This window comes from Theropithecus gelada, chromosome 16 (genome assembly GCF_003255815.1).
Source record: "Theropithecus gelada isolate Dixy chromosome 16, Tgel_1.0, whole genome shotgun sequence".
NCBI classification, from domain to species: Eukaryota; Metazoa; Chordata; class Mammalia; order Primates; family Cercopithecidae; genus Theropithecus; species Theropithecus gelada.
In genome coordinates, this window is record NC_037684.1 from 52112675 (window position 1) to 52140602 (window position 27928).

General features: G+C 48.6%; 1 protein-coding gene across 5 annotated transcripts in view; it reads right to left on the minus strand.

The window, feature by feature from the left end:
- Positions 1-27928, minus strand: part of USP36 (ubiquitin specific peptidase 36) — a 45025-nt gene that overhangs the window by 10267 nt on the left and 6830 nt on the right. For all 5 annotated transcript variants that reach the window (XM_025361990.1, XM_025361991.1, XM_025361988.1 and 2 more), the window contains 10 exons: positions 23930-24040; positions 21970-22072; positions 16329-16396; positions 15373-15443; positions 14302-14384; positions 13042-13153; positions 8603-8743; positions 7935-8035; positions 6995-7136; positions 531-1208 (listed from right to left, as the gene is read on the minus strand). In XM_025361990.1, coding sequence (XP_025217775.1) covers positions 531-1208; positions 6995-7136; positions 7935-8035; positions 8603-8743; positions 13042-13153; positions 14302-14384; positions 15373-15443; positions 16329-16396; positions 21970-22072; positions 23930-24040 — 1610 coding nt within the window. The remainder of the gene's footprint in view (positions 1-530; positions 1209-6994; positions 7137-7934; positions 8036-8602; positions 8744-13041; positions 13154-14301; positions 14385-15372; positions 15444-16328; positions 16397-21969; positions 22073-23929; positions 24041-27928) is intronic.

The following is a 27928-nucleotide window of genomic DNA, read 5'->3' on the forward strand; positions in this document are numbered from 1 at the left end:
GTGAGGGGCAGGGGAATGGTAGAAGAAGAACCAGAAAAGTATTTTTGGTTAGAAACAAAAAAAAGGAAGAAATTTTAAACAAAAATCTCAGCACAACAATCACATCCTCGTGCCGTGGCTGCCTTCTAAGCTTCCTGCTGCAGACGTGCTGGGCACCCCACTCGGCTCTGCGCTTCCTGCCCGTCCCACCCCTGCTAGGGAAGTGCGCTGGTGGGGCTCACCCTCCCTCGGGTTCAGTCAGGATCTTCCGCCTACTGTGAAAACAGGGAACTGCTACCTTGCCCAAACCTCCATGAGTCACATGAGTATCACCAGATCATCAGGGCTCTCTCAACACCCCACACTGCCTTCACCCCAGGATAGCCATTCTTTAATTGCAAATAGTTGGGAATGACTAAAAGACACTTTGTTCCTCTGACATGAGGTAGGCCAAAGTCCCTGGACAATGTTCTCACTCCCTCCAAACCCCAACCAAGCAACTCTTGGAGCTCTCCTGATACACAGCAGTGGCGAGACCCCCACACACCCACCTTCTTGGCAGAAAGGGCCAGTTTTTTGGCTGGTGGAGGAGACATGGTGCTTGCAGGCTCAGCGGTGGCATTGCTCAGGACAGGGGACTTCAGCTTCACCGTCTTAGAATCTGCTCCACTTGGCGGCGTTTTGGAGTGGCCAGCGGTGGAACAGTTTGTTTCCTGAGAATCGCAGAGATGGGCCGCTCCACTCCTGGCGGTCTGGGGGGCCTTGGTGGAGTCGCTGCTGGCCGAGTGCTCTGGGCTGGAGCTGCTGGAGCCTCTCCTGTCGAGGCCAGTGCTCTCGTCATTCCTCTTCAACCCATGCCCGTTGGCAGTGGCTGTAGCCAGGAGCTTAGGTGAGGTAGAGAGGACAACATCCCTGCTGTCCCAGGAGCCCTGCCTTTGGCTCCCAGATCTGCTGCTACTCGAGCTGCTGGTCCCAGGCAGCCCCTGAGCAGTTCTGGGGGAAAAGTGCTGTGGAGGAGCTGGCTTCTTCACCTTCTTTCCAGGGTCATCTAGGATAGTCGGGATGTGTGTGGGTGTCTGGGGGAGTTTGGGGGAAGGGGATCCTGAGGGCAGCTTTGGAGGAACATAGCCGTTCTGGGATTTCAGGCCCAGGGTGGAGCCATTCCTGGAAATGGGCACGCCAACCTCTTCAGTGATGTGCAGCTTCTTCATTGTCCCAGAATCCTGTCGCTAAGGAGAGCAAAGCAGAAAACACAACTGAGTAAGCGATAAGTCCCAGTCGGGCCACGCCTTCATAAGGCCACAACGCATCTTAGTAGTGGGCATGGCCTCTGATTAGCATGCTCAAGACAAATTATTTATGTGGACTCTTGGTAAAGACATTGTGGCTTCTTTGAACAATTCTGGTGTTTTGTGACATCCCAAGGAACTGGGACCACAGGCGTGCACCACCACACACCGCTAATTTTTGTATTTTTGGCAGAGACAGGGTTTCACCATGTTGGCCAGGATGGTCTCAAACTCCTGACTTCAAACAATCCACCTTCCTCAGCCTCCAGAAGTACTGGGATTACAGGTGTGAGCCACAGCACCTGGCCTGAATACATATCTTTACGGCCATCTTTACTACAAAACCAGTACATTTTCTTTTTTTTTTTTTTTTTTTTGAGACGGAGTCTCGCTCTGTCGCCCAGGCTGGAGTGCGGTGGCGCGATCTCGGCTCACTGCAAGCTCCACCTCCCGGGTTCACGCCATTCTCCCGCCTCAGCCTCCGAGTAGCTGGGACTACAGGCGCCCGCCACCACGCCCGGCTAGTTTTTTGTATTTTTAGTAGAGACGGGGTTTCACCATGTTAGCCAGGATGGTCTCGATCTCCTGACCTCGTGATCCACCCGCCTCGGCCTCCCAAAGTGCTGGGATTACAGGCTTGAGCCACCGCGCCCGGCAAAACCAGTACATTTTCATCAAGATTTGAGAAAGAGAAAAAAGTATAAAGGAAAAAAATTTAGCAAAGTCCCGTCACCTAAACATATCATGCATTAACATTCTAGTGCTTTCTTCTTTAAGTCTTTTCTTTCGAATGGTTCTGCCCTGAAGAGTTGTGTCCCAGTTTTATCTTAATGCTATTACCTCAAGAATCTTTATGGGCGATAACTCTCAATAAATGTCTTTAAGACAGGGTCTTGCTCTGTTGCCCAGGCTGGAGTGCAGTGGTGCAATGATGTCATCATAGCTCACTGCAGACTCAACCTTCTGGGCTCAAGAGATCTTCCCACTTCAGAGGCACAAGCAGCTAGGACTATAGGAGTAGGCCACCATACCTGAATACTTTTTATTATTTTGTAGAGATGCGGGGGGGTCTTGCTATGTTGCCCCGGCTGTCCTTGAACTCCTGAGCTCAAGCAATCCTCCCACCCTGGCCTCTCGAAGTGCTGGGATTATAGGCCTGAGCAACTGCAACCTGCCTGTCGGCCGTCTTTGACATTTTACTATATATATGCTATATACTACTGATACATATTAACTATATGGTTAATTTATATAAGCTATATTGTCTCCAATTGTTGAAATTAACAATACAGTACAGTATATGTGTGTGTATCCTTTACCCTTCAGAGCACTTATTACAACTGCATAGAAATAACTTATTATTCTGTATGTAGACGCTGAATGTCGGCCTTCCCCTGCTTAACTATGAGGCTGTACCCTTATCTCTCTTGTTCCCACTGCAGCCCTCACCGGCAACTCAAGGGTCTGGTATATAGTCTATACTTAAAAAATATTTGTTGACCTTTTCCTGTACTTAGTACACCATGCTAATTTTCTGGAAATGGAATTACAAGGCTATAAATATTTTCGTGAAATCTGATGCAAACTGCCAAACTGCTTTTACTATACTCCAGCAACATCTATTTTTCAAAACATTTGCTAATTTGACACTTGTTTGGGCTATTACCACTTTAACATTCATATTCTCTGCATGTGCACTAGAGTGATCTCCACTTGAATGAGAGCTTATGTTTACAAATGTTAACCATTTGTTGACAATATTTGTTTCATTTGTATTTGTAATAAGTTCTGTACAAAAATGTACATCTTAGTCAAAATGTACAAAAATGTACAAAAATGTACAAATTAGATTCATAATTTTTCTATATTTTATCCCTCAATTTTAAGCATACAAAGTCTCCTTCCCTCTACCAGAGGTTAAGAATTTACCTCTATTTTCTTCTGAGTTTTGTTTTGCTCCCTACATTCTATTCTTTGTTAATACTGTTTTCTAAAAGGAATTCATCTTTCCACTGCACCCAAAGCCTTTTCACTGGTTGAACATTTCCATACACACTAGAACTTGCACCATGTCATTCAGAGTAAAATGGCTCTTGTCTGCTTGCAGTGTATTTGGAAAATCACGTTGGTAATGAAAATGTTCATGGTCAGTGAAGCGCCCCCGCAGGTGTGCCTGACACAGGGACTCTCCTTGAGCCAACCTCCACCCTCGGGCATCACTCTGCCTGTGGAGTTCCTGTGGCAAGTGAGGCTTCCTTTATTTTTGGGGGTTTTTTTTGAGACAGGGTCTCATTCTGTTGTCCAGGCTGGAGCGCAGTGGCACACTGATGGCTTAATGCAGCCTCGACCTCCTGTGCTTAAGCGATCCTCCTGCCTCAACCTGCCAACAGCTGGGACAACAGACGTACATACGGCGCCTGGCTAATGTTTGCACTTTTTTTTGGAGATGGGGTTTTGGAGATGGGGTCTATGTTGCCCAGGCTGCTGCTTTTTTTTTTTTTTGAGATGGAGTCCCACTCTGTCGCCCAGGCTGGAGTGCAATGGCACAATCTCAGCTCACTGCAACATCTACCTCCCAGGTTCAAGCGATTCTGCTACCTCGGCCTCTTGAATAGCTGGGATTACAGGCGCATACCACCAAGCCCAGCTAACTTTTGTATTTTTAGTAGAGACAGGGTCTCAACATGTTGGCCAAGCTGGTCTTGAACTCCTGACCTCAAATAGTCCACCCACCTCAGCCTCCCAAAGTGCCCAGCCCCCCTTTCCTTTATTTTTTAAGACAAGGTCTCACTCTGTCACCTTGCCTGGAGTTCACTGGCGTGATCATGGCTCACTGCATATAGCCTCAACCTCCCGGGCTCAAGTGATCCTCCCACATCAGCTTACTGAATATTCTCTATGGCGATGGGGATCTATGTTGCCCAGGCTGCTTTTTAAATTTGTTTTGAGACAGGGTCTTGCTCTGTTGCCCAGGCTGGTGTGGAGTGGTGTGATCACGACTCACTGCAGCCTTAATCTCCCTGGCTCAAGTGATCCTCCCACCTCAGCCTCCTGAGTAGCTGGGACTACAGGCACATGCCACTATACCTCGCTAGCTTTTGCATTTTTAGTAGAGACAGGGTTTTGCCCAGGTTGGTCTCGAACTCCCAGGATCAAGTGTCTTCCCACATCGGCTTCCCACAGTGTTGGAATTAAAGACATGAGTCACAGTACCTGGCCCAGGCTGCTTCCTAACTTCCTAGTCTGGGCTACAGTGACTACCAACTTTGCAATTATATCATGTATTTCACTGCTACTTCAATTCTCATGCTTCTAATTTCAGCTTCTATTTTCTTTAATGTGAAGGGAAATACAGACGTATGTAAATGACCAAAACCCCTGCAGACTGTGTAAGGCCCTGACTGCCTGTGTGTGGGGTTCAACTCTTCATTCTAAAGGGAGAGGAAAATTATCCATCAAAAATAGTCATCCAGGCCGGGCACAGTGGCTCATGCCTATATCCCAGGACTCTGGGAGGCCAAGCTGGGCGAATCACTTGAGGTCAGGAGTTCCAGACCATCCTGGCCAACATGGTGAAACTCCGTCTCTACTAAAACTACAAAAATTAGCAGGGTGTGCTGGCAGGCACCCGTAATCACAGCTACTCAGGAGGCTGAGGCAGAAGAATCCCTTGAACCCAGGAGGCGGAGGCTGCAGAATGGCAGAGGCTGTAGTGAGCTGAGATGGCGCGACTGCACTCCAGCCTCAGCAGCGACAGAGCGAGACTCTGTCTCAAAAAAAAAAAGAAGAAACAATCATCGAGAGGGGGTCCACCCCACTTCAAATGATCACTGTGTTCTAATGAGGAAAATGCTCATTAATTCACTAGTGAAACTGCTTTTTTTTTTTTTTGAGACGGAGTCTCGCTCTGTCGCCCAGGCTGGAGTGCAGTGGCCGGATCTCAGCTCACTGCAAGCTCCGCCTCCCGGGTTTACGCCATTCTCCTGCCTCAGCCTCCCGACTAGCTGGGACTACAGGCGCCCGCCACCTCGCCCGGCTAAGTTTTTGTATTTTTAGTAGAGACGGGGTTTCACTGTGTTAGCCAGGATGGTCTCGATCTCCTGACCTCGTGATCCGCCCGTCTCGGCCTCCCAAAGTGCTGGGATTACAGGCTTGAGCCACCGCGCCCGGCCGTGAAACTGAATTCTTAACACTTCTAGCAGAAAATGTCAAACACACACAAAGGTAACTTAGAGGGTAGTTCCTAATGGTTAACCTGCAACCACGTAACCTTTATCATCCTCTCTCTGTATGTATATATGTGTGTGTACATATGTATGACTATATATGTATGCACATACACATATTTCTATTTCTGATCCATTTGAGTAAATTGCAGACATGATGTTCTTTTACCCCAAAATGTCCATGTGTATTTCCAAAGAACAAAGACATTCTCTTACATAACCACAGTAGAATTACCCAAATCAAGAAATCAACATTGGTACAAGTGATTCACATTTTCCCTGTTAAAATGTGAGGATAGGCTGGGCACGGTGGCTCATGCCTGTAATCCCAGCACTTTGGGAGGCAGAGGCGGGTGGATCACGAGGTCTGGAGATCGAAACCATCCTGGCTAACACGGTGAAACCCTGACTGTACTAAAAATACAAAAACTTAGCCAGGTGTGGTGGCATGCGCCTGTAATCCCAGCTACTCGGGAGGCTGAGGCCGGAGAATCCCTTAAACCTGGGAGGTGGAGGGTGCAGCAAGCCAAGATTGCGTCACTGCACTCCAGCCTGGGTGACAGAATGAGACTCCATCTCGAAGAAAAAAAAAAAAAAAAAAGGATATTTTTTCTCACATGCTTATGGTTGAGTTTGCTTGGTGCCTATAATCCTGGCACTTTGGGAGGCCAAGGCAGGAGAATTGCTTGGGCTCAGGAGCTTAAGACCAGCCAAAGCAACATAGTAAGACCCTGTCTCTACACAAAACTTAAAAATTAGCTGGGTGTGGTAGTGCACTGGTAGTCCTGAATACTAGGGAGGCTGGGGCAGGAGGATGGCTTGAATCCAGGAGCTCAAGGCTGCCCTGAATCATAAGTGTGCCACTGTACTCCAGTCTGGGTAACAGTATGAGACACTGTCTCCAAAAAAAGAGTTTACTTGGCATTATAAAGGAAATAAAAAGAGCACACACAGAAAGTTTGCCTGGCACACCTGTCATGGCACCTGTAAGTGGTGCTGGTCTCATAAGTAGAACAGATCTGTGAATGACAGTTCTAATTTGCTAGGTCAGGATTTTCTCATTCATGTCTCCTCTTTCTCTATACCCGATGTCAGCTGATGACCAGTTTAAGAAATAACATCAGCTGGGCGCGGTGGCTCACGCCTGTAATTCCAGCACTTTGGAATTACAAAAAAAATTAGCAGGGCGTGGTGGCGGGCGCCAGTATTCCCAGCTACTCGGGAGGCTGAGGCAGGAGAATGGCGTGTGAACCCAGGAGGCAGAGCTTGCAGTGAGCTGAGATTGCACCACTGCACTCCAGTCTGGGCGACAGAGCAAGACTCCATCTCAAAAAAATAAAAATTAATAATAATAATAATAATAATAATAAAAACCCATCAACTAGAATAGTGCAAAACTGCCTGCAAACTCCTTCCACTGCGGCCAACTTCCCAAGTGTGAGGAGGTCTGTGGGGAGCACCAAGACCAGTTGCTTTGGCCTCCATCATTCTCACAAATACCTTTCCAGTCAGCGGGGAGGAAACAATCCCATTGCCGATGTTTTTCTTGGAGTGATCTGGAACCACACTTGGGCGGCTGGGAAGAGAGGAGGAGCCTGTCCTGGAGATGAGGCCCTCGGGACTTTTCTTAGAGCCTGGAATTCTGTAAAAGGAAGAAAACAAGTCGGGAATTCTCTTATTAAAGCTGAGAAGGCATTACAGAAACGGAGAGAATCAGAGTAAGTTAAGGTCAAGGTCACAATTACAATATTTTTAAAGGCGGGGCAAGGCAGAAACACGGCCTGGGGACACTCTGCCACTCCTAACTGCTTCTCGGGAATCTCCCTTCGCCTTTCAACCACCGTGAGGCTGAGAGATCAGCCCCAGGTACCTGCTGAATATAAGCAGAGTAAGGGCAAATTAGATTAGAATTCCTCCAAGATCAGAGTTAAATGCACCAGAGAGCAAGAGAGACCCCTCGAACACCTCAGTCGCACTCAGCGGAGATGTACAAAGCAGTGAAAATGCCTCAGTTGCCATGGTCTCCGGCCTCCAGGTCAGTGACAGCCAGCTCCGGGAGAAGGCCCCTCCAGAGGAGCTCTGCGGCAGCACCCCCACAAACACGTTCTTCCCAGCCTGGCCCTACAGGGGCAGCTTCCCCACAGGGGAAGGGGCATCGGCTGGCTACCATCCAGGGAGCAGTACCTCTAATTTGGGGCAATACTATAAATGGTGACTTTCCCATTTACATTCAAAACAGCATCCATGGGAGGGCAGATGGAATCCTGTCCTGACCTTCCCCGAGGCTCTAGCTTTTACTAAAAAGGGTCCTTCCCCATGATACAATTCCACACAGTGGAATTCCCAATTACCGTCGAACAAAAAAAGGTTAGGGAGGCCCATAGGTATAAGAAAAGAGCAGAGGGAGTGAGCTCATCTGGGGAGGGCGTGAGTTTATTACCGCAGATAGAACAGCACGTAGGCCTGCTGGTTCAGAACCACCTTGACGTTGCTGGAATGGACCAAGGAATCATTCATCTGGTACCACTGTCCATTGCTTGCCTGAAGCAGCCAAGGATTTTGCAGAAAACAAAACAATCAACAAGCATCCCATTATCCTCACTTTTTAAAAAGAGAATGAAAAATCTGTTACTTGCTACACTTCCAAATGCTATTAATAATCAACCATAACAATTTCCTATTAAAATGTGTAACATTTTCATAACTCAGAATGTGACCCCAAAGCGTGCTTTGAGTCCCAGTTCCTTCCTAGTGCCCCAACAGATAGGAACTGTCCCTTCTAAAGGACATTCAGGCGGTCTCATCACCATGGCCATCTCCCTCCTACATGTGGCTTTCACCAAGATTTTGCCAGGGTTCTAAGGACGGCACCAGAAGTGGCTGCCTCTTCCGTGTCTCACTGCAAGTCTGAGAACAGTAGGTTCTGGTGCAACACTTTCGTAAAGGCATCTTTTCACTCCATGCACAGAGGCAACAATGAGGACTTGAATACAACTACAAAACATCACTACTTTTCACAAAGAAAGTGTTCTACAGAGGCCACATCTGGATGTGCATGGGTGCTGAAACCTGCCCCAGGAGGCAGCTGCACTGACACAAGCCTCTCACCTTCACATAGCAGTAATAGTGCCCGGCATGGCAGCTGTAGCCCGAGTGCACCAGGACAGCATAGAGTCCATACATGACAGGATCACCATTATTCTGGGACATATACGGACGTATGTTGAGGAATTCCGGATAGCCTACATCCTGTTTGAAAAATCAAGGAAAAGGCAAATAAGATTCACTTTGAAAGTAAAGATCAATTGCCCTTTCCATCCACAACCACACAAAATGCCCAACTTGGCTGGTCTTTAACAATTTGGGGGCTGGATGCAGTGGCTCATGCCTGTAATCCCAGCACTTTGGGAGGCCGAGGCAGGGGGATCACTTGAGGAGTTCAAGACCTGCCTGACCAATATAGCAAAACCCCACTTCTAATAAAAATACAAAAAATTAGTTGGGCATGGTGGTGCACTGCCTGTAATCCCAGCTACTCAGGAGGCTAAGGAATGAGAATCACTTCAACCTGGAAGGCAGAGGCTGCAGTGAGCCGAGATCGAGCCACTGCACTCAGCCTGTGCAACAGAGTGAGACTCTGTCTCAAAACTGCCCCGCCACAAAAAAGAAAAAAAACAATTTGGGGCGACTGGGTGTGCAGCAACACTGTGCAGGAGCTCCCCCAGGCAATGATTAAAAACCAAGATGCTGGCCAGGCACAGTGGCTCACGCCTGTAATCCCAGCACTTTCGGAGGCCAAGGCGAGTGGATCACAAGGTCAAGAGATTGAGACCATCCTGGCCAACATGGCGAAACCTTGTCTCTACTAAAAATACAAAAACTAGCTAGGTGTGTTGGCACATGCCTTGTAGTCCCAGCTACTCGGGAGGCTGAGGCAGCAGAGTTGTTTGAAACTGGGAGGTGGAGGTTACAGTGAGCTGAGATCGCACCATTGCACTCCAGCCTGGCGACAGAGCGAGACTCCGTCTCAAAACAAACAAACAACAACAACAACAACAAAACACCAAGATGCTGAGAAGTGAATCTTCTCCAGTCAGCCTATGGGAAACTTTATTGTCCCATCAAGCGATGTAGAATCTGTTCTTGTCTTTGTCAAGCATCTACATTAGTTCTCACACCACCTGCTTCCCAACGACCAAATGAGAAGAGTCACTCCTTTTCTTTCCCTCCACTCTACAGGAACATTGTTGGTGGGAGAAAAGGCAGAGAATGCTGGATTTTAGCTCTTCAGAAATAAAAGTGCTGAATTAATACAGCCAACTGCTACAGCAAGTTAGACTTTTAATGAAGTGGATCAGAAGAAAGGTCATGTCAAAATGTGTTCCCAAAATTGACAATTTTTCATAGAAAAAGATACGCACACATATATACATATATGCACACATATATACAGACCTTATACATACACACACAATATACATACATGCACACACACACATACATACATGCATACACACACGTACACAAACACGCACACACACATGTGCATACACATATACACACATGCATGCATATATACATACATGTGCACACACACACATATATCCATACATGTACACATATACATATACATGCACACACAGATATTCTTGGCAGTAATAGTGCCCAGCATGGCAGCTGCAGGCTGCGTGCACCAGGACAGCACGGAGCCCACACAACAGGATGGCCATCATTGTGGGTCTATACAGATGTGTTTAGGAACTCTAAAACATATAGACATACATTTGTTTTTTTTTGGAAACACAGTCTCGCTGTGTCGCCCAGGCTAGAGTGCAGTGGCACAATCATAGCTCACTGTAACTTCGAACTCCTGGACTCAAGCAATCCTCCTATCTCTACCTCCGAAATAGCTGGGACTATAGGCACATGCCACCATGACTGGCTAATTAAAAAAAACTGTTTAGGCCCGGCGTGATGGCTCACACCTATAATCCCAACACTGTGGAAGGCCGAGGTGGGTGGATCACTTGAGGTCAGGAGTTCAAGACCAGCCTGGCCAACATGGTGGAACCCCGTCTCTACTAAAAAGACAAAATTTAGCCAGGCGTGGTGGTGCACTTGTGGTCCCAGCTACTTGGGAGGCTGAGGCAGGAGAACCACTTGAACTTGGGAGCCTGGGTGACAGAGTGAGACTTCGTCTCAAAAAAAAAAAACCCAAAATTTTTTTGTAGAGACAGGGTCTCGCTATGTTGCCCAGGCTGGTCTTAAACTCCCAGTCTCAAGCAATCCTCCCACCTCAGCCTCCCCAAGTGCTGAGATTAGAGGTGTGAGCCATTGTGCCCAGCCTAAATCATTTTTTTAAACTGAGTTGTGGGATTTGTAGAAATGCACAGATCTTCAGTATACAGATCAAAGAGTTTTGACAAGTATATACTGATGGATATGCAGAACATCAACTAGAAAATTCCCACATCCCAGTCATTGCCCCCATCTCAAATATCCACTGTTCTGACTTCTGTCATCATTAATTTTGCCTGTTCTTAAACGTCACATACTATCAGTCATGTGCCACATAACCATGTTTCGGTCAATGACAGACCATATATACAACAATGATCCCGTAAGATTATAGTTCGGCATTTTCACCGTACCTTCTCTGTGTTGAGATACACATATACTTCCCATTGTGTTGCAATTGCCTGCAGTATTCAGGACAGGAACAGGCTGTGTAGGTTTGTGGCCTAGGAGCAAGGGGCTATACCATACAGCCGGCTCTGTCATCTACCTCTGTGTATGTGCACTCTATGATGTTCACACAGGGACAGAATTGCCTGGTGACATATTTCTTAAAACGTGCCCTTATGGTTACACGACACGAGTCTACAACATAAAGAATCTGTGAACACATTTGGGAAATGCTGACCTAAGCAAGCCCCCTACCACTACCAATGAAGAAACGGAGGCTCAGCCAAGGGGGTCGTTCCAAACCGCATAACCAGGCTCTCAGAACAGAACTTGAGATTGTTATGAACTATAGCCATCAGCTGGGAGCAGTGGCTCAGGCCTGCTATCCCAGCACTTTAGGAGGCTGAGGCAGGTGGATGACCTGAGCTCACGAGTTCGAGACCAGCCTGGCCAACATGGCGAAACCCCGTCTCTACTAAAAATACAAAAATTGGCCAAGCGTGGTGGCGGGCGCCTTAATCCCAGCTACTCTGGAGGCTGAGGCAGGACAATCACTTGAACCCAGAAGGCAGAGATTGCGCCACTGCAATCCAGCCTGGGCAACAGAGCAAGACTCTGTCTCAAAAAAAAAAAAAAAAAAAAAAAAACGGAAAAGAAAAGAAGAAACACGTCTTTTATTAAAATGCCACTATAGGCCAGGTATGGTGGCTCACACCTGTAATCCCAGCACTGTGAGAGGTCAAGGCAGGCAGGTCACTTGAGCCCAGGAGTTTGAGACCAGCTTAGGCAACACAGCAAGATCCCGTCTCTACAAAAAACTTTAAAAAAAATTAACCAGGCATGGTGACATGTGCCCACAGTTCCAGGTACTCAGAAGGCTAAGGCAGGCGGATTGCTTGAGCCTGGGAGGTCAAGACTGCAGTGAGCTGTGATTATGCCACTGCACTCCAGCCCAGGTGACAGACTGAGACCCTGTTTTAAAATTAAATTAAAAAAATAAAATGCCATCGTGTCAAAAGTAGTTTTTTTAACTCCATATTCCATAAAAAGCCAGAGCATGCAATGGCACCTGTTCTAGACATCAACAGGACATGGATGATGTGAGTCCCACCACCCAGTGCTCATCACACTCATCTGGAGAACCCTCAGCGTCCCTGCCAGGACCAGCCCAAGCACAACCAGAAGCTGGGGTAAATCCAGTAAGACAGTGGCCCTGGAACTTGACTGTGTATAACAAGCATTCAGGGATTTTGCAAAAATGCAGATTCCTGGGCCCTGTCCTCCAGAGATTCAAATTCACTAGCACTGGGATAGACCCAGAAATGTCTATTTTTGTTTTTTTTTGAGACAGAGTCTTGCTCTGTCGCCCAGGCTGGAGTGCAGTGGCGCAGTCTCAGTTCACTACAACCTCCGCCTTCCGGGTTCACGCCATTCTCCTACCTCAGCCTCCTGAGTATCTGGGACTACAGGTGCCTGCCACCTCACCCGACTAATTCTTTGTATTTCTAGTAGAGACGAGGTTTCACCACGTTAGCCAGGATAGTCTCGAATTCCTGACCTCATGATCCGCCCGCCTCAGCCTCCCAAAGTGCTGGGATTACAGGAGTGAGCCACCACGCCCAGCCAGAAGTGTCTATTTTTAAAAAGCATCGCAGGTCTCTTCACCTCTCTGTGCCTATTTTCCCGTCCTGGGCAATGGTGAAACTACAGCCCCTACTTCACAATATGTGTAGAACCTTTAGAACAGGGACAGGTACTATGTAAATGGCAGCTGTCAAACTTGTGGCTATCACTTTCATCGTGTCATTCTGATGCGGACTGTGGCCCACAGAGCTGCCTGAGATGGTGTCACGAGCGCTCACCTTGGTGATCTTCCCCCCGCTGAAGTTGGCAAAGCGCTTGAGGGAAAGGGTTAAGACATTGGATGTTCTGTGGATGGTGAAGCGCTTGCTGGCTGGAACCTTCTTCTTGCATCTACGAAGAAGGTGATGAGAAAGATTAATTAACTGATTGATTCATGCTCTGAAAAATGTCTTAACGCTAAGTTAACAACCGCAACAACTGCTCTGTAATAATGGAATGTTCATCAATTAGATTTAAACCTTTTGCTCCCCTAAAAATCACATTAAGCATGCCTCAAGTAAAGGAAAGCTACCACAGGGAAACAAGACTATAGAAAGTGGGAAGATCCTAAAGCAAAAAAATAAAAGTACTGTACCCACCAGAAGATTAAATAAGATGCAGGAAAAAGTTGCTTTGGGGCAACACAGGAAAGAGCAAATTAAAGCAGATGTGGCTGAGTGATAAAATGGGCAGGCAGGAAGTCAACGTAAGCAAAGCCAGAAGATGCGCAAACGCAGGGAGAGAAAACAGAGGCAGAGGCGTGCAGCTTGGAGAGCTGCAGGAGACAGACATAAAGAGGAGTAAAGCAGAATAAAGAACATATCCTTTAGTGCCTACAGCTTTACAACGACCTCGATACAAAGACATTCAGCCGGCTGTAGTGGCATGATCCCAGCACTTTGGGAGGCCGAGGCAGGCGGATCACCTGAGTTCAGGAGTTCGAGACCAGCCTGGCCAACATGGTGAAACCCTATCACTACTGAAAACACAACAAATGACAAAGTAAGAGTTCTATCTGCAGAAATGGAAAAACATCCAAAACCGGTTAAGTAAAAAATGAAAGCCACAGAAAACACTCCTCAAGAAGCGAGAGCAGCTGGCTGGGCACAGCCCCTTGGGTGGCCGCCCAATGTGAGCCAGTGTGAACTCATGTGAGCTCGTGCTCTGCCGCGTCCTCTCGGTGTGGCCTCAGGCCTGGTCACTTCACTTCTCTGTGCCTCAGTTTCACCGTCCCTGGCAACGGGAAACCACAGCCCCTACTGACAATACATGCAGCATCTTTAGAACAGGTACAGTGTAAACTGCAGCTATAAAAATCACAGCTATCGCTTCATTTGTATTATTTAGAAGTTTGTGTTTTTAGGACATACATAGGTTCCTCAAGAAATACGAGCAGCGTCACCGCAAGGGAAGAGAGAGGGTGGGCACAACACTGTCAGGTAAGGTGACTTATTTCTCATCCCGTGTCAGTCTTCTGCCACGAGCAACGTGAAACTTACTTAGCACACATGTAGGCATTCTCTCCACTCAGGACATCTGCTTTCACAAAAAGTTCCAGAGCACGCACAATATTTGCAGCTTGCTGAGGAGGACAAAAACAGGGAGTAAAATACACAGTAGAAGAAAAAAGCTGATTCAAGAAATGCCAAATTTAAGGTCTTTTTTAGGCTGAGGCAGCAAATCACAAAACTTGACTCGCATAAAAGTTTTCCCGCGAGCTGCCACACTGGGACTCCTTCTCCAGTGACAAGAAATGACAGCAGCCAGGAACAGCAGCTCACGCCTATAATCCCAGCACCCTGGGAGGCCAGGGCAGGAGGATCACTTGAGGCCAGGAGTTTGAGACCAGCCTGGACAACACAGCAAGACCCCCATCTCTACAAATAAATTTTAAAAATTAAGCAGGCGTGGTGATGCATGCCTGTAGTACCAGCGGTGTGGGAGGATCACTTAAGCCTAGAGGTCAAGACTACAGGGAGCTGTGATTGCACCACTGCACTCCTGCCTGGGCCACAGAATAAGACCCTGTCCCTCGAGCCCCCATAAAAAAGAAAAAAAGAAAAGAAAAGAAATGACAGCTGCAGGTCTGCCACGAATCAGTCACTTTTATCAGGATGGTCTTGTAGCTGGACCCGCTCTGGAGCTTGGGTTGGTCCAGCACAGGCAGGCCAGCCTCCCGCAGACTGTAGCTGGAGCAGGGCGTGCGCGTAAAGCCAAGGCTGCTCTCCCAGGTGAGGCCCACAGAGCCACCAAGCTCCAAAGGCTGCACACTGCCCACAGCACACAACAGACTCTCCTCAAGCCCTGGGGACACTGTTGTTCCTGTACGTGCTTCAGGACACAAAACTCAATTTTACCATTTTTTTTTTTATTTAAATAAAATGATATGCGTAGGAAAAACTCTAGAAAGAAATAGGTAAAGACAATGGTCTGTACTGCAAGGCGGCAGGGAGCAAAGGAGTTTTCTCCCTATCTATTTTGATCTGATGCCTTCACTGTTCTGCTGGTTCTGTTTTACCCTCTGGCCTCACTCTCCTACTGCAAATGTGAAGGGCAGCATAAGTCTGTACCCGGATCTCCAGCGCGACGTCCAAGTAGGGGTCGTAGGTGTCCGAGACGCTCTTGCACATGGAGCACTTCACTGCAACAGAACAGAGGCAGTGGAGCAGGTGTGGCCTGGCAGAGGCACTCCCAGCTCCCAAGACCGAGACCCGGCAGGGAGGCAGACTCTCAGCAGGGCTTTGGCCAAAGATGAGATACCCACTAGCCCCTGAAGAATCCTGGTGTCTGGACAGCAAGCTCTCCTTCCCCACTGAAGTTCACAAAGATGGATATCAATGCCTTTGCACTCACAGGACCCTCTCTGCCTGGACTGGCAACCACCACGTGCGGTACTCTTCTGCTGAGGGAGAGCGGAGGGAAGACCGCCTCCTCCCTATGTGCGTGCACAGCACTTCTCTTGGACTTCCTCATGGGAATATACACACACACACATGCACATATATATATATATTTTTTTTTTTTAATTTTTTTTTGAGATAGAGTCTTGCTCTGTCTCCCAGGCTGGAGTGCAGTGGTGGAATCTTGGCTCACTGCAACCTCCACCTCCTGGGTTCAAGCAATTCTCCTGACTCAGCCTCCTGAGTAGCTGGGATTGCAGGCATGCGCCACCGCGCCCAGCTAATTTTTGTATTTTTAGTAGAGACGGGGTTTCACCATGTTGGCCATGGTTGGCCAGGCTGGCCTCAAACTCCTGACCTCAGGTGATCCTCCTGCCTCAGCCTCCCAAAGTGCTAGGATTACAGGCAAGAGCCACCACGCGCGGCCCTCATGGGAATATTCTAACAACCGCTCCAGTGGCCAGGCGGGCCAAGAGTCTCAGAGGAAACCATGGCTCAAGACCTCAGAGACTGACCCAGGTCTGCACAGTGAGGAAAGAGCCCCAGCCTGCGTTCCAAGACTTAGGGTTTCCTGGGTTCACGTTCTAATCCTGGCAAGAAGCAGTAGAGCAAATGTCTCCACTTACCACGTGATCTGAGATACCCTCCAAAAATTTGATGGACCAAGGTAGTAGCCTGCGTTTGACGATCCAACCTGAAAAGGAGGCCACAGCCTTTAAGGGAAGGACTTGGCATGATGACACGAGGGATGGCCCCATCCCAGCACCCCCATGCCCACCAATCACCAGCTCAGCGTGAGGCTGGGAAACCCCACCCCTACCCGAGTTACCACAGACCCTTAACCTCCATCGTCAGCCCAGCGGCCTGGCAGTCTCTGCAGAGCTCTGATCTCCTCAGGGACCCACTCCCCACAGTAGCCATTTCAAACCTTCACAATACCCACCGCCACCCACCTCACAGAAAATAAAAGCCCCGAGAAATGTACGTGTATCCTCACCCATTGTTGCTTTTCTTTTTTTGGTCTCAATAAAAAGTAAGTACCCAAATCTGGAGTGAGACAGGAGGCCAAACACCCCCCTGAGCTGGGGCGCCCACCCGGCCCACTCCTCCATTTCTCTGCTGGCCATCAGACAGCTGGTCCCCAATCTGGGAAGAGGGGTGGGGGTGGGGACAGAGGCACAAACAGGACCAAAACTCCCCAGCTCTGCGCCCTTTTCAGAGAGGACAGAGGAGTCAGCCGTGGGCTTCAGTGTCAGGAGCCCTGCACTCACTCATGCCCCCGCACCGCTCACAAACTGGGATGTGAGGCAATCCGAGCTGGGGGGCCTCTTCTCACCCGGCCCCAGGGCTGCCTGGTGCCTCCCACGCCTACGTAGCCATATGGTAGTTACTCACGCTGGGAAGATTCTGAAACAATACACCACATCCAGTTTCTGCTCCTGGTTCTACTTGCAACCCACTGCATCTGGTCCTGACTCACTGCTCTGGAACTGCCTTCCTCAGAGTCGCCCAAGGCCTCCAGGCACGAGGCCAGCTGGGTTTGCAGGCCCTTTACTAGGAGGCTGCGCAGTGTGCCCGTACACCCACTCCCTCCAGATGAGCTTCCCCTCTCTCCAGGCTCTCCAGCCCCGTCTCCCCAGTTGCTTCCCCGACTCCTCACTGGCACAAAGCAGGGCTGTTTCCAGGGCTCCCTCCACATTCCCATGGCCACCCAGACCATTCCACACCGGCAGGCCACACCCCCTCCCCCCCACAGAACATGTACACCTCAGCCTCTCATCTGGCCCATGTGACTATTTACCATCGCACTTCCTGGACTCTGGGAGCTCTGAAATATTTGGGGGACCAATACAGGATCACTCAACTTTTATTCTACAAAGTTAGAAAATGAAAAATCAACTGCCACCACCTACTGTCCCACCATTCTTCAAAAGTGACCTTTTAACTGCAAACACTAGCAAGGACGGAATCTCTGCGTGAACTGAGAACTGTGGGTAGCTGCGTGTGATGGTAGCTGCCAAAATCCAGACCACCCCCACAACCCCTCCGTCGTCTAGAAGCCCACAAGCACCAGAGCCCGCAGGGCCTCAAGGAATCCCCTCTTGCATAACCCAAAGCAGAGGAAGCACAACCATCACCTTACCCAGGAGGAGGAAAGCCAAGCTGAGTGGCAGCTCCCACAGGCACCCCATCCCACAGGCACCCCACTGGGCCTGGAGAGAAAGGGCAGTGGGGAACAACTGGGCAAGAAGGGAGGAGGGGGCAGGAGGTGGCCCGAGAGCCACCCCGAATCACGGCTGCAAGGGGTGCCCTGGAGAGGAGCGCTGAATATGGGGTCTCACAGGCATGCAGCTGGAGTGGCAGTCTCCACAGGCATGGGCTCTCAGTGGGAGAAGGCAAAAAGGCAGGCAGGCGTCCTTAGAAGGGCAGTGAAGGGCAAAAGAGGCAAAAGGGGAAACGTCAGGTTCCTGAAAAAAACTCAAAACTATCCTAGGCTATCAACCTTTCTGCCGCCAGAGGAAAAGCCAACCATTAAAGTGCCCTGCACGGTGCAGACGGAGGAGGCACTCTGGATTACGAAATCTTAAAAGGCAGCAGACCCACAAGATAAATGAAAGCAGGCCCCGTCTACGCAAAGTGCTTCAAGCACAAAGCAGCAATGAACAAGAATCAAAACACCTCATGGAATGCAAACTAGCTCCAGAAAACAGGCATGACACTGAAGACACAGCCACCAAAACTCCAAGTTGAACATCCTCAACACAGTGAGAGTGGCCTCATTTCTGGAACCAGAGTGCCATACACAGCTGCCCTCCTGGAGGAACTTATGAGAGGACGGGCTTCACCCAGCCAGGAGCACGCCAGAGGTGCCACTGGAGGGTGGGCAATGAGCAATGGGAAGATGTAACCATAACCTAAGGCTGGGCAAAAAAAAGATACCAACTTATAGGTGCCAACAACAACAAAAGAGAAATCATGCACACTAAAATGGCAAGAGAGAAGAGAGCAAAAGCGGTAGGAAGTAAAGGGCACCACGTGGACTGCCAAACCAGACAGTGAGGGGTGGGGAAACGGGACCAGGTGCATTTCAAAAGGGCGTATGAAACCAGCAGGTAGGGTGGAGCGGGCCTGCAGTTCCAGTTACCGGGAGGGAGGATTGCTTGAGTCCAAGAGGTAGAGCTTGCCGAGCGGAGATTGCACCACTGCACTCCAGTCTGAGAGACAGAGCCAGGCCCTGTCTCAAAAACAATGGCTTATGTATAAAGGTAGCCATTAAAACAAAAACACATATCTTCCTAATATCCCAAGAAATTTGATGAATAAAGAAAAATCAGCCGGGCACAGTGGCTCACACCTGTAATCCCAACACTTTGGGAGGCCGAGGTGGGCAGATCATGAGGTCAGTAGATCGAGACCATCCTGCCTAACACGGTGAAACCCCCGTCTGAACTAAAAATACCAAACATTAGCCGGGTGTGGTGGCAGGCGCCTGTAGTCCCAGCTACTCGGGAGGCTGAGGCAGGAGAATGGCGTGAACCCGGTAGGCAAAGCTTGCAGTGAGCCTAGATCGCACCACTGCACTCCAGCCTGGGCGACAGAGTGAGACTCCGTTTCAAAAAAAAAAAAATCTGAGAAATAAGCACAGTAAATATGCTACCTATAATTACTATAAAATACATAAATACGACAGAATTCAGACCAAACTTTTCAGTCATAACAGGAAATGTGAAGGGACTTAACCTGCCTATTAAGAGATGGTCACTTTCACTTACAAAACAAGACCAAACCTTAAGAACACCTCTAAGGAAGGGTTCAGAAAGTGACAGCAAGGGGCCAGTGGAAACCCTGCAAAGCAGGGGCTGCAGCATGATGCTGGCCATGGTGGAATTCAGAACAAAGCCACTCCATGTGACAAGCGAAGACACTCGGAATGCTAAAAGCAACGATCCTCAATGAAGACATGACAGTTACAAACATCTAACCACAATCACCTGTATAGAGTAAAACTAGAGGAGATGCAAGGAGACAGACACCCACCAGAATTCCAATAATCATGGACTTAACACACTATTCCAAACAGATGAAGGAGACAAGAGCACATGGACAGAGAAAATGAAAACAGCATCATCAGCAGACCCATCTACGGACAGAGAGCAAACCAACACCCCGGCGGTCTGAGCACCCACCATCAAGTATGCAGGAAACATTCACAAACGCTGGTCACCTGTCATCACAGAGAAAACAACAGGAAGTTCCATGAAGTAGAAATATCATCAACACACTCTGATCATAACACAAGTAGCATCAAAAGTCATTTACGGAAGCAAAAGATGAAAAGGCCCCTCCACCTGCAAATTCAATGGAATAATTTGCTTTATGAGAAGCTCACCGTTGGTGTCATGCTTATTTTTTCTCACTCCACATTTCACTGCAGACCAGTGAAAGCTCTCTCATGGACCGGTATCTGGTGAGCCTTCATCTCTCCCCCGGCAATGCCGGCCACCTGACACCTGGCCTCCCTCTTCTTTCCACCAATCCTGGTACCAACGAATGGCTCACCACCACCCACCCCAATGCCCAGACCACAGACCTGCATTCCTCCCATCCCACAGCCCCAAATCCAAACCGTCATTCATTCTACCTCCCATCCCACTCCTCACGAATTTCTTCCAGCTGCAGACTCTGGTTAATTGAACCGACAGAAGCCCAGGAGTCAGTTTCTGTCCTAAGAGCGCTCCAGGTGGCTGCACCCTGTGCCCAGAGCCAGGGCCCCTGCTACAGGCTCACTGCACTCCCCATGCAGGTGCTGGGGACACTGCAACCCTCCTCCTAGGGATACCCACTTGCCTTTGCAGGCCCTCAGGGGTCACTTCTCCCAGGAAGCCGCCTCTGGGTGAGGTAATCTCCTCTATCACAGCACTTCCCACACATCACTGCAAATGCTGCTGGGGTCCCCTGTCTTCCCCAATTATACCATGGGCTTCACAGACTCCAGGGCCATGGCTTCTACCTCTCAGTTCTCAGTGCTAGATATGGGGCCCAGCACACAGGGAACAGCAGTTCAATTACCCAGTTCACTGAAGGGCAGACCCAGGATCATCTAGGGAGCAGGGAGGCTTGAGCCCCTTCAGGGGAAAGGGAAGAACACGTGACCAAACCCTCAGAAGAGACAAAAAGCATCCTAGGAATGCAGTGAAAGTTGCCTTCATATAAATGATTTAAGTAAGTTTTCTTAAGCCAGGAATGGTGGCTCATGCCTTTAACCCCAGCACTGAGAGGCCAGGGAGGGCGGATCGCTTGAGGCCAGGAGTTGGAGACCAGCCTGGCCAACAAGGCAAAACCCCGTCTCTACTAATAATACAAAAATTAGCCAGGCACAGTGGTGTGGGCCTGTAATTCCAGCTACTGCACTCCAGCCTGGGTGACAGAGCAAGAGTCCTGTCTCAAAAAAAGTTTCATTCTCTAAGTCTTATTTACGTAAGAATATCATCCACTGAGGCCAGTGGTTTTGCCGTTTCACTCACTCATTGCTACAACTCAACTTCTCTAAAGAACATTCTAGGTATACTTCCTAAACTATTTACAGTATTTCTAAGATCCTAAGCTGAGGCAATAAAAGGAAGTCCTGAGCATTTCCTGCCTGTTTTCTTTGGTCTGAACCTATGAACTCAGGAATGCCACAAAGACAATTTGTGATGGCGACCATTACATATAAGGGCATATGCGGTACCAAACAATCGCCTGGCACCACACCAGTGTGAGTAAGATACGGCAGCCAGGCAGTCAGATCCTAAGTTATAAACTGCCTCATGTTAAAGCTCCGTTTGTACATATACATGTATGTATAAATTATACTGCAGAGAACTAATTCCTACCACCCCATCCTCTTTTTAAAAACAACATGATTTTTAAGAGACTGGAAAAGTCCATGGTAATAAATGAACACCCCTAAGAAGGTCTGCTAACGTATTTCCCCTTAACTGAGCTGCTGAGACACAGCTACTGCCACCACCACAGCCACCCAATCCTACCAAGCCGCCCGGGATCAGCAGGACGTATCTGGAGACAGCCCTTTCCCAGGAAGCAAGGGCAATCCCCTATTTGGGCTCCAGCAGGCTGAGTACCCAGGGGCAAATTCTGCCACATCTACCCGAGGGCAGCCTGGGTAGAAAGGAGCCAGGCTGGCTGTTGCCATAGGAATGTTCTGCTGCCACCATGTAGAAAAGGCGTCCAAAGCCCGGGGAAGGCGAGTGGGGAAGCACGCACTTGGCGCAGCCATTCAGGCAGGCCTTCTGCATGGCATCGATGGTGTACCGCAGGAACTCATGCGCGTCCTCCTGGTTCCCAAAGCGGAAGTGCCGGGCGATCTCTAAAAGAGGAAGAAACAGGGAGGGAAGAGCTCATGTCTTCTCGTCAAACAGCCTGGGGATGCTTTCCCGAGAATCCATTCCTGGCTGTTACAAGGGGAAAATACTGGAACTTTTCAAAAGAACAAGTGAGGAAAACAAGAGCTCTACATGGATTTTCTATATCCCAATCACAATTCATCATGGCAACTACTTTCTTTACGGAGGCTTGAACCTTCACTACTTCACAGACAAGGAAGAACACCAAGCCCATAAATATGTAAAATGCCGGCTGGGTGAGCTGGCTCCCGCCTGTCACTCTAACACTTCAGGAGGCTGGGGTGGGAGGATCACTTGAGCCCAGGAGTTCCAGAGCAGCCTGGGCAACATAGGGAGACTTCATCTCTACAAAAATAAAAAATAAAAAAATTAGCCAGGCATGATGGCATGTGCCTGTAGTCCCAGCTACTTGGGGGGCTGAGGCAGGAGGATGGGTTGAGCCTGGGAGGTTAAAGCTGCAGTAAGCTATGATTTCACCACTGCACTCTCAAGCTTGGGCAACAAAGCAAGACTCTTATCTCAGAAAGAAAAAGAATAAAAAATGTAAAATCTGGCTGGGTACAATGGCTTATGCCTGTAATCCCAACACTTTGGAAGGCCAAGGCAGGAGGATCGCTTGGAGCTGGGAGTTAGAGACCAGCCTGCACAACATGGCCAGACCCCGTCTCTACAAACAATACAAAAACAGCCAAGTATTGTGCACCTACAATCCCAGCTACTCAGAAGACCAAGGCCGACTGCTTGAGCCCAAGAGTTTGAGGCTGCAGCGAGCTGTGATTGCACCACTGTCCTCCAACCTGTGTAAGAGCAAAACCCTAGGCCGGGCGCGGTGGCTCACACCTGTAATCCCAGCACTTTGAGTGGCCGAGGTAGGCGAACTGCATGAGCTCAGGAGTTCGAGATCAGCCTGGGCAACATGGTGAAACCCCGTCTCTACCAAAAATACAAAATTTAGCTGGGCGTGGTGGCGCGCGCCTGTAGTCCCAGCTACTCAGGAGGCTGAGGCAGGAGAACTGCCTGAACCCTGGAGGCAGAGGTTGCAGTGAGCTGAGATCACGCCACTGCACTCAAGCTACGCAACAGAGGGAGACTCCATCTCAAAAAAAAAAAAAAAAAAAAAAAAAAGCAAAACCCTGTCTCAAACAAAAGAATGTAAAATCCACTGAATATCTCTCTAAAAGCCAATATAAAACACAGGTGAATAAGTATTTCATAGTGCTACAATTTACACAGGTTTCAAAAACCGGTAATAGGCCTCTTCTTTCTGCCAAGTGAATGTGAATGAGACTTTTTTATAGCCTAGGCAACTGATTCCTGATATTCAGAAAGGAATTGGTACATTCCTCATCCATTCTTCCTCCCACTTCTCCCTCAGGCTCACTTGCCTGCCCCAAAGACACAGCAGCCCCACCACCTGGCCAGAGGAAAAGCTACCTGTCCTGACCTGCCCCCACTGACAGGCTTCCCCACTGACCCCAGCCCAAGTCTCTAAACTGCTATTCTTTGAGTCTGTGCCACCACATGCAGGGCTGTTAGCACAGAGGGATTCCCAAGACTTCATCCATGACTCACTCTTCTCTCCCATCTACCAACTCCCCAGCACCTCCGACAGGGCGAGCACTTAGCAGGCCTTCAGTAACAGATGCAGAGTGGCACAGTGGCTCGTGTCTGTAATCCCAACACTTTGGGAGGCCAAAGTGGAAGGACAGCTTAAGGTCAGGAATTTAAGACGAGCCTGGGCAACATAGCGAGAACCCCGTCTCTACAAAAAATTAAAAAATAAATAAACCACAAAAATTTCAACATGGACTGATGCTTACTTTTCAGGTCTCGGATGAAGGAGACGGGCTTGATGGCGTTGCCGCTGTTGGCGAAGGCCTGGACGATGTGGTTCTGCATGACACACAGCATGCAGAAGCTTCCCTGGTGGCCTGCCAGCACGGGAGGAGGAGCAACTTTAAGACAAGAGCTTTCAAAAAACTCACGGTGAGGTCCCCGCCCCAAACATAACACAGACAGAAACACAAGCAGGTAAGAGCGAACCAGGCTGTGAGAGAATGGATGAGCCAGAGATCCCAGACCTCTGCTGCCTGGGTGACCACCAAGGAAATGTTCTTCTCTGCTGGATGGCGTTTGGAAGCTATGATCCATCCAAAGCTGAAACTCTAACAACCTCACAACATCACCCCATGTTAACATTGACCTGTGCATGATTCTTTTCACATTTCATTAGCATTATTTACTTTATAAGACTAAGGCAGGTTTTCAAAATGAAGCTTAAAAGATGTCTTCTCGAATTTCTAAGTTGCATCACATGGTCAATAGGCTAAAATATTTTAGGGCTGACATCCCCTTCGTTCCTCAGACATGGGACCATCTGTTCCACTGCTTCTAGTAAACACCACGCTAGGATGTATCTGGGGTTGAAAATGTTTTCTGGGAAGATCCAGATAGCAAATCCTTTCTGATCTGAGGACTATACAGTCCAGTCACAACTATGCCCCTGCATTATAGAGAAAGCAGCCATAGACAATATGTGAACAATGGGGTACAAACATGTTCAATAAAACTTTATTTACACACACAGACAGTAGGCCAGGTGAGTCTGCCCACCCCTGCTCTACATAAAACGCTTCACTAGGCATTAGGCTAGACAGTGGTGCTTTTTTTTTTTTTTTTTTTTTTGAGACAGAGTCTCATTGTCACCCAGGCTGGAGTGCAGTGGCATAATCTCGGCTCACTGCAACCTCTGCCTGCCGGGTTTAAGCATTTCTCCTGCCTCAGCCTCCCGAGTAGCTGGGACTAAAAGTGCGTACCACCGTGCCAGGCTAATTTTTTGTATTTTAATAGAGACGTAGTTTCACCATGCTGGCCCAGCTGGTCTCAAACTCCTGACCTCATGATTTGCCCGCCTGTAATACCAGCACTTTGGGAGGCCGAGGCGGGCGGATCACGAGGTCAGGAGTATGAGACTAGCCTGGCCAATATGGTGAAACCCCGTCTCTATTAAAAATACAAAATTAGCCAGGCATGGTGGCACGCACCTGCAGTCCCAGCTACTCAGGAAGCTGAGGCGGGGGACTCGCTTGAACCCAGGAGGTGGAGGTTGCAGTGAGCCGAGATCGCACCACTGCACTCCAGCCTGGGCGACAGAGTGAGACTCCGTCTCCAAAAAAACCTCACAATGCGCTGCTTCATCTCAACAATGAGCACTATGTCTTGATAATTAACCTTTGCTGTTATGAAGCCATTGCAATTAGCAAGACATTTACAAGCACTTCCCACTGCATGGCCATTTTGCGTTCTTTGTATTTGTTTTTTCTGAGATGGAATCTTGTTGTCGCCCAGGCTAATGTGCAGTGGCGTGATCTCAGCTCACTGCAACCTCTGCCTCTTGGGTTCAAGCGATTCTCCTGCCTCAGCATCTCAAGTAGCTGGGATTACAGGTGCGTGCCAACACGCCCAGCTAATTTTTTTGTTTGAGACAGAGTTTTGCTCTTGTTGTCCAGGCTGGAGTGCAATGGCGAGATCTTGGCTCACTGCAACCTCCGCCTCCCAGGTACAAGCGATTCTCCTGTCTCAGTCTCCCAAGTAGCTCGGACTACAGGCGTACACCACCACACCCAGCTAATTTTTTGTATTTAGTAGAGAAGGGGTTTCACCATGTTAGCCAGGCTGATCATGAACTCCTGACCTCATGATCCGCCTGCCTCGGCCTCCCTAAGTGCTGGGATTACAGGTGTGAGCCACCGCGCCCGGCCAGTAGCAGTCACTTACTTCTGCAGCACTCCCTGTTTGCCGGCTGCTACTCCAGGCACTTGACTCACTCAGAATTCATCTGAGCCTCACAACACTCTGTAAGGAAGATAGTCTCGCTCTTCCACAGACCAGGGGCATTCTCAAAAACTCAGTTACTAAAGGGCAAAGCTGGAAAGCAAACCCTAAAGGCCAGGCTCCTGAGCTGTGCTTTCAACTGCTCTGCTCCCTCCAGAATTCTACTTGGAGATTTTCTGTGACGAAAACATCCTGCATTCCTAGGATAAACATAAGTTGCTTACAGTTTTTTAGAAACTGTGTCATTTGGGGCCGGGTGCGGTGGCTCACACCTGTAATCCCAGCACTTTGGGAGGCCGAGGCAGGGGGATCACAAGGTTAGGAGATCGACACCATCCTGGCTAACACGGTGAAACCCCTGGGCGTGGTGACGTGCACCTGTAGTCCTAGTTACTCGGGAGGCTGAGGCAGGAGAACGGCGTGAACCCAGGAGGCAGAGCTTGCAGTAAGCCAAGATTGCACCACTGCACTCCAGCCTGGGCAACAGAGCAAGACTCCATCTCAAAAAAACAAACAAACAAACAAAAAAGAAACTGTGTTATTTGGTAGTATTTTCCTACAATTCTTCCTACAATTCTTATATCTATGTTTGTGAAGAAGTCATGGTTATCCATTTTCTTTCTCGTATTTTCCTTATTATTGTCACCCGAGTTACAGGAACTTTACAGAATGAGCTGGGAAGGATTCTCTCCTTCTCTATTCTTTGGAAGAAAGTGTAAAGGACTGGAATTGTTTCTTAAAAGTTACACAGAAATTGGCTGGGCACAGTGGCTCACACCTGTAATCCCAGCACTTCAGGAGGCTGAGGCGGTTGGATCATCTGAGGTCAGGAGTTCGAGACCAGCCTGACTAATATGGGGAAACCTCGTCTCTACTAAAAATACAAAAATTAGCCAGGCGTGGCAGCGTGTGTCTATAGTTCCAGCTACTCGGAAGGCTGAGACAGGAGAACTGCTTGCACCCAGGAGGCTGCGGTTGCAGTGAGCCGCGATCACACCATTGTACTCCAGCCTGGGCAACAGAGTCCATCACACACACAAAAAAAAGTTACAGGAAATAACATTGTCCCTGCTAGGGGTTTCTCATGGGAAGATTTTTAACCACTGCTTTAATTTCTTTAATAGTTAAAAGACTCTTCACTTTCTATTTCCTTCAGTTTTTGGTAAGTTATATCTTATTTCACCTCTATTTTAATCAAATAGAGCACACCACCACATCCAGCTAATTGTTTTGTTTTTTCGTGTGCGTGAGATAAGAGTCTTGCTCTGTCGCCCAGGCTGGAGTGCAGTGGCGCGATCTTGGTCGGCTCACTGCAACCTCCGCCTCCCAGGTTCAAGCAATTCTCCTGCTTTGGCCTCCCAAGGAGTTGGGATTACAGGTGCACCCCAGCACGCCTAATTTTTATATTTTTAGTAGAAACTGGGTTTCACCATGTTGGCCAGGCTGGTCTCGAACTCCTGACCTCAAGTGATCTGCCCGCCTCTGCCTCCCACAGGTGTGAGCCACCACACCCAGGCTTGATTTGTTTTTGTAGAGATGGGATCTTGCTGTGTTGTCCAGGCTGCATGTTTTATAATATATATAAGATATACTGATACAACAACAGATCCATACAACAACAGATCCATAAAACAAATGGGCCAGGCATGGTGGCTCACACTTATAATCCCAGCACTTTGGAAGGCTGAGATGGGAGGATCACGTGAGCCCAAGAGTTCAAGACTACAGAGTTGTGATGGACCCACTGCATTCCAGCCTGGGTGACAGAGAAAGACACTGTCTCTAAAAAATAATAATTGAATATATATATTTTGGAAGTATCTTTTGAAAATCTTTCTGTCTGGGTAATTATTTACAGAAAAGCTTGGCGAACACAGCCTCAGCTGAGTGATTCACCTTCATGGCCCATTCTGCAGCAGACATGATTCAAATTTAGGTTTCATCAGTTACTACACGTTATGAACTGCCCTCCTAAATTTGATCCA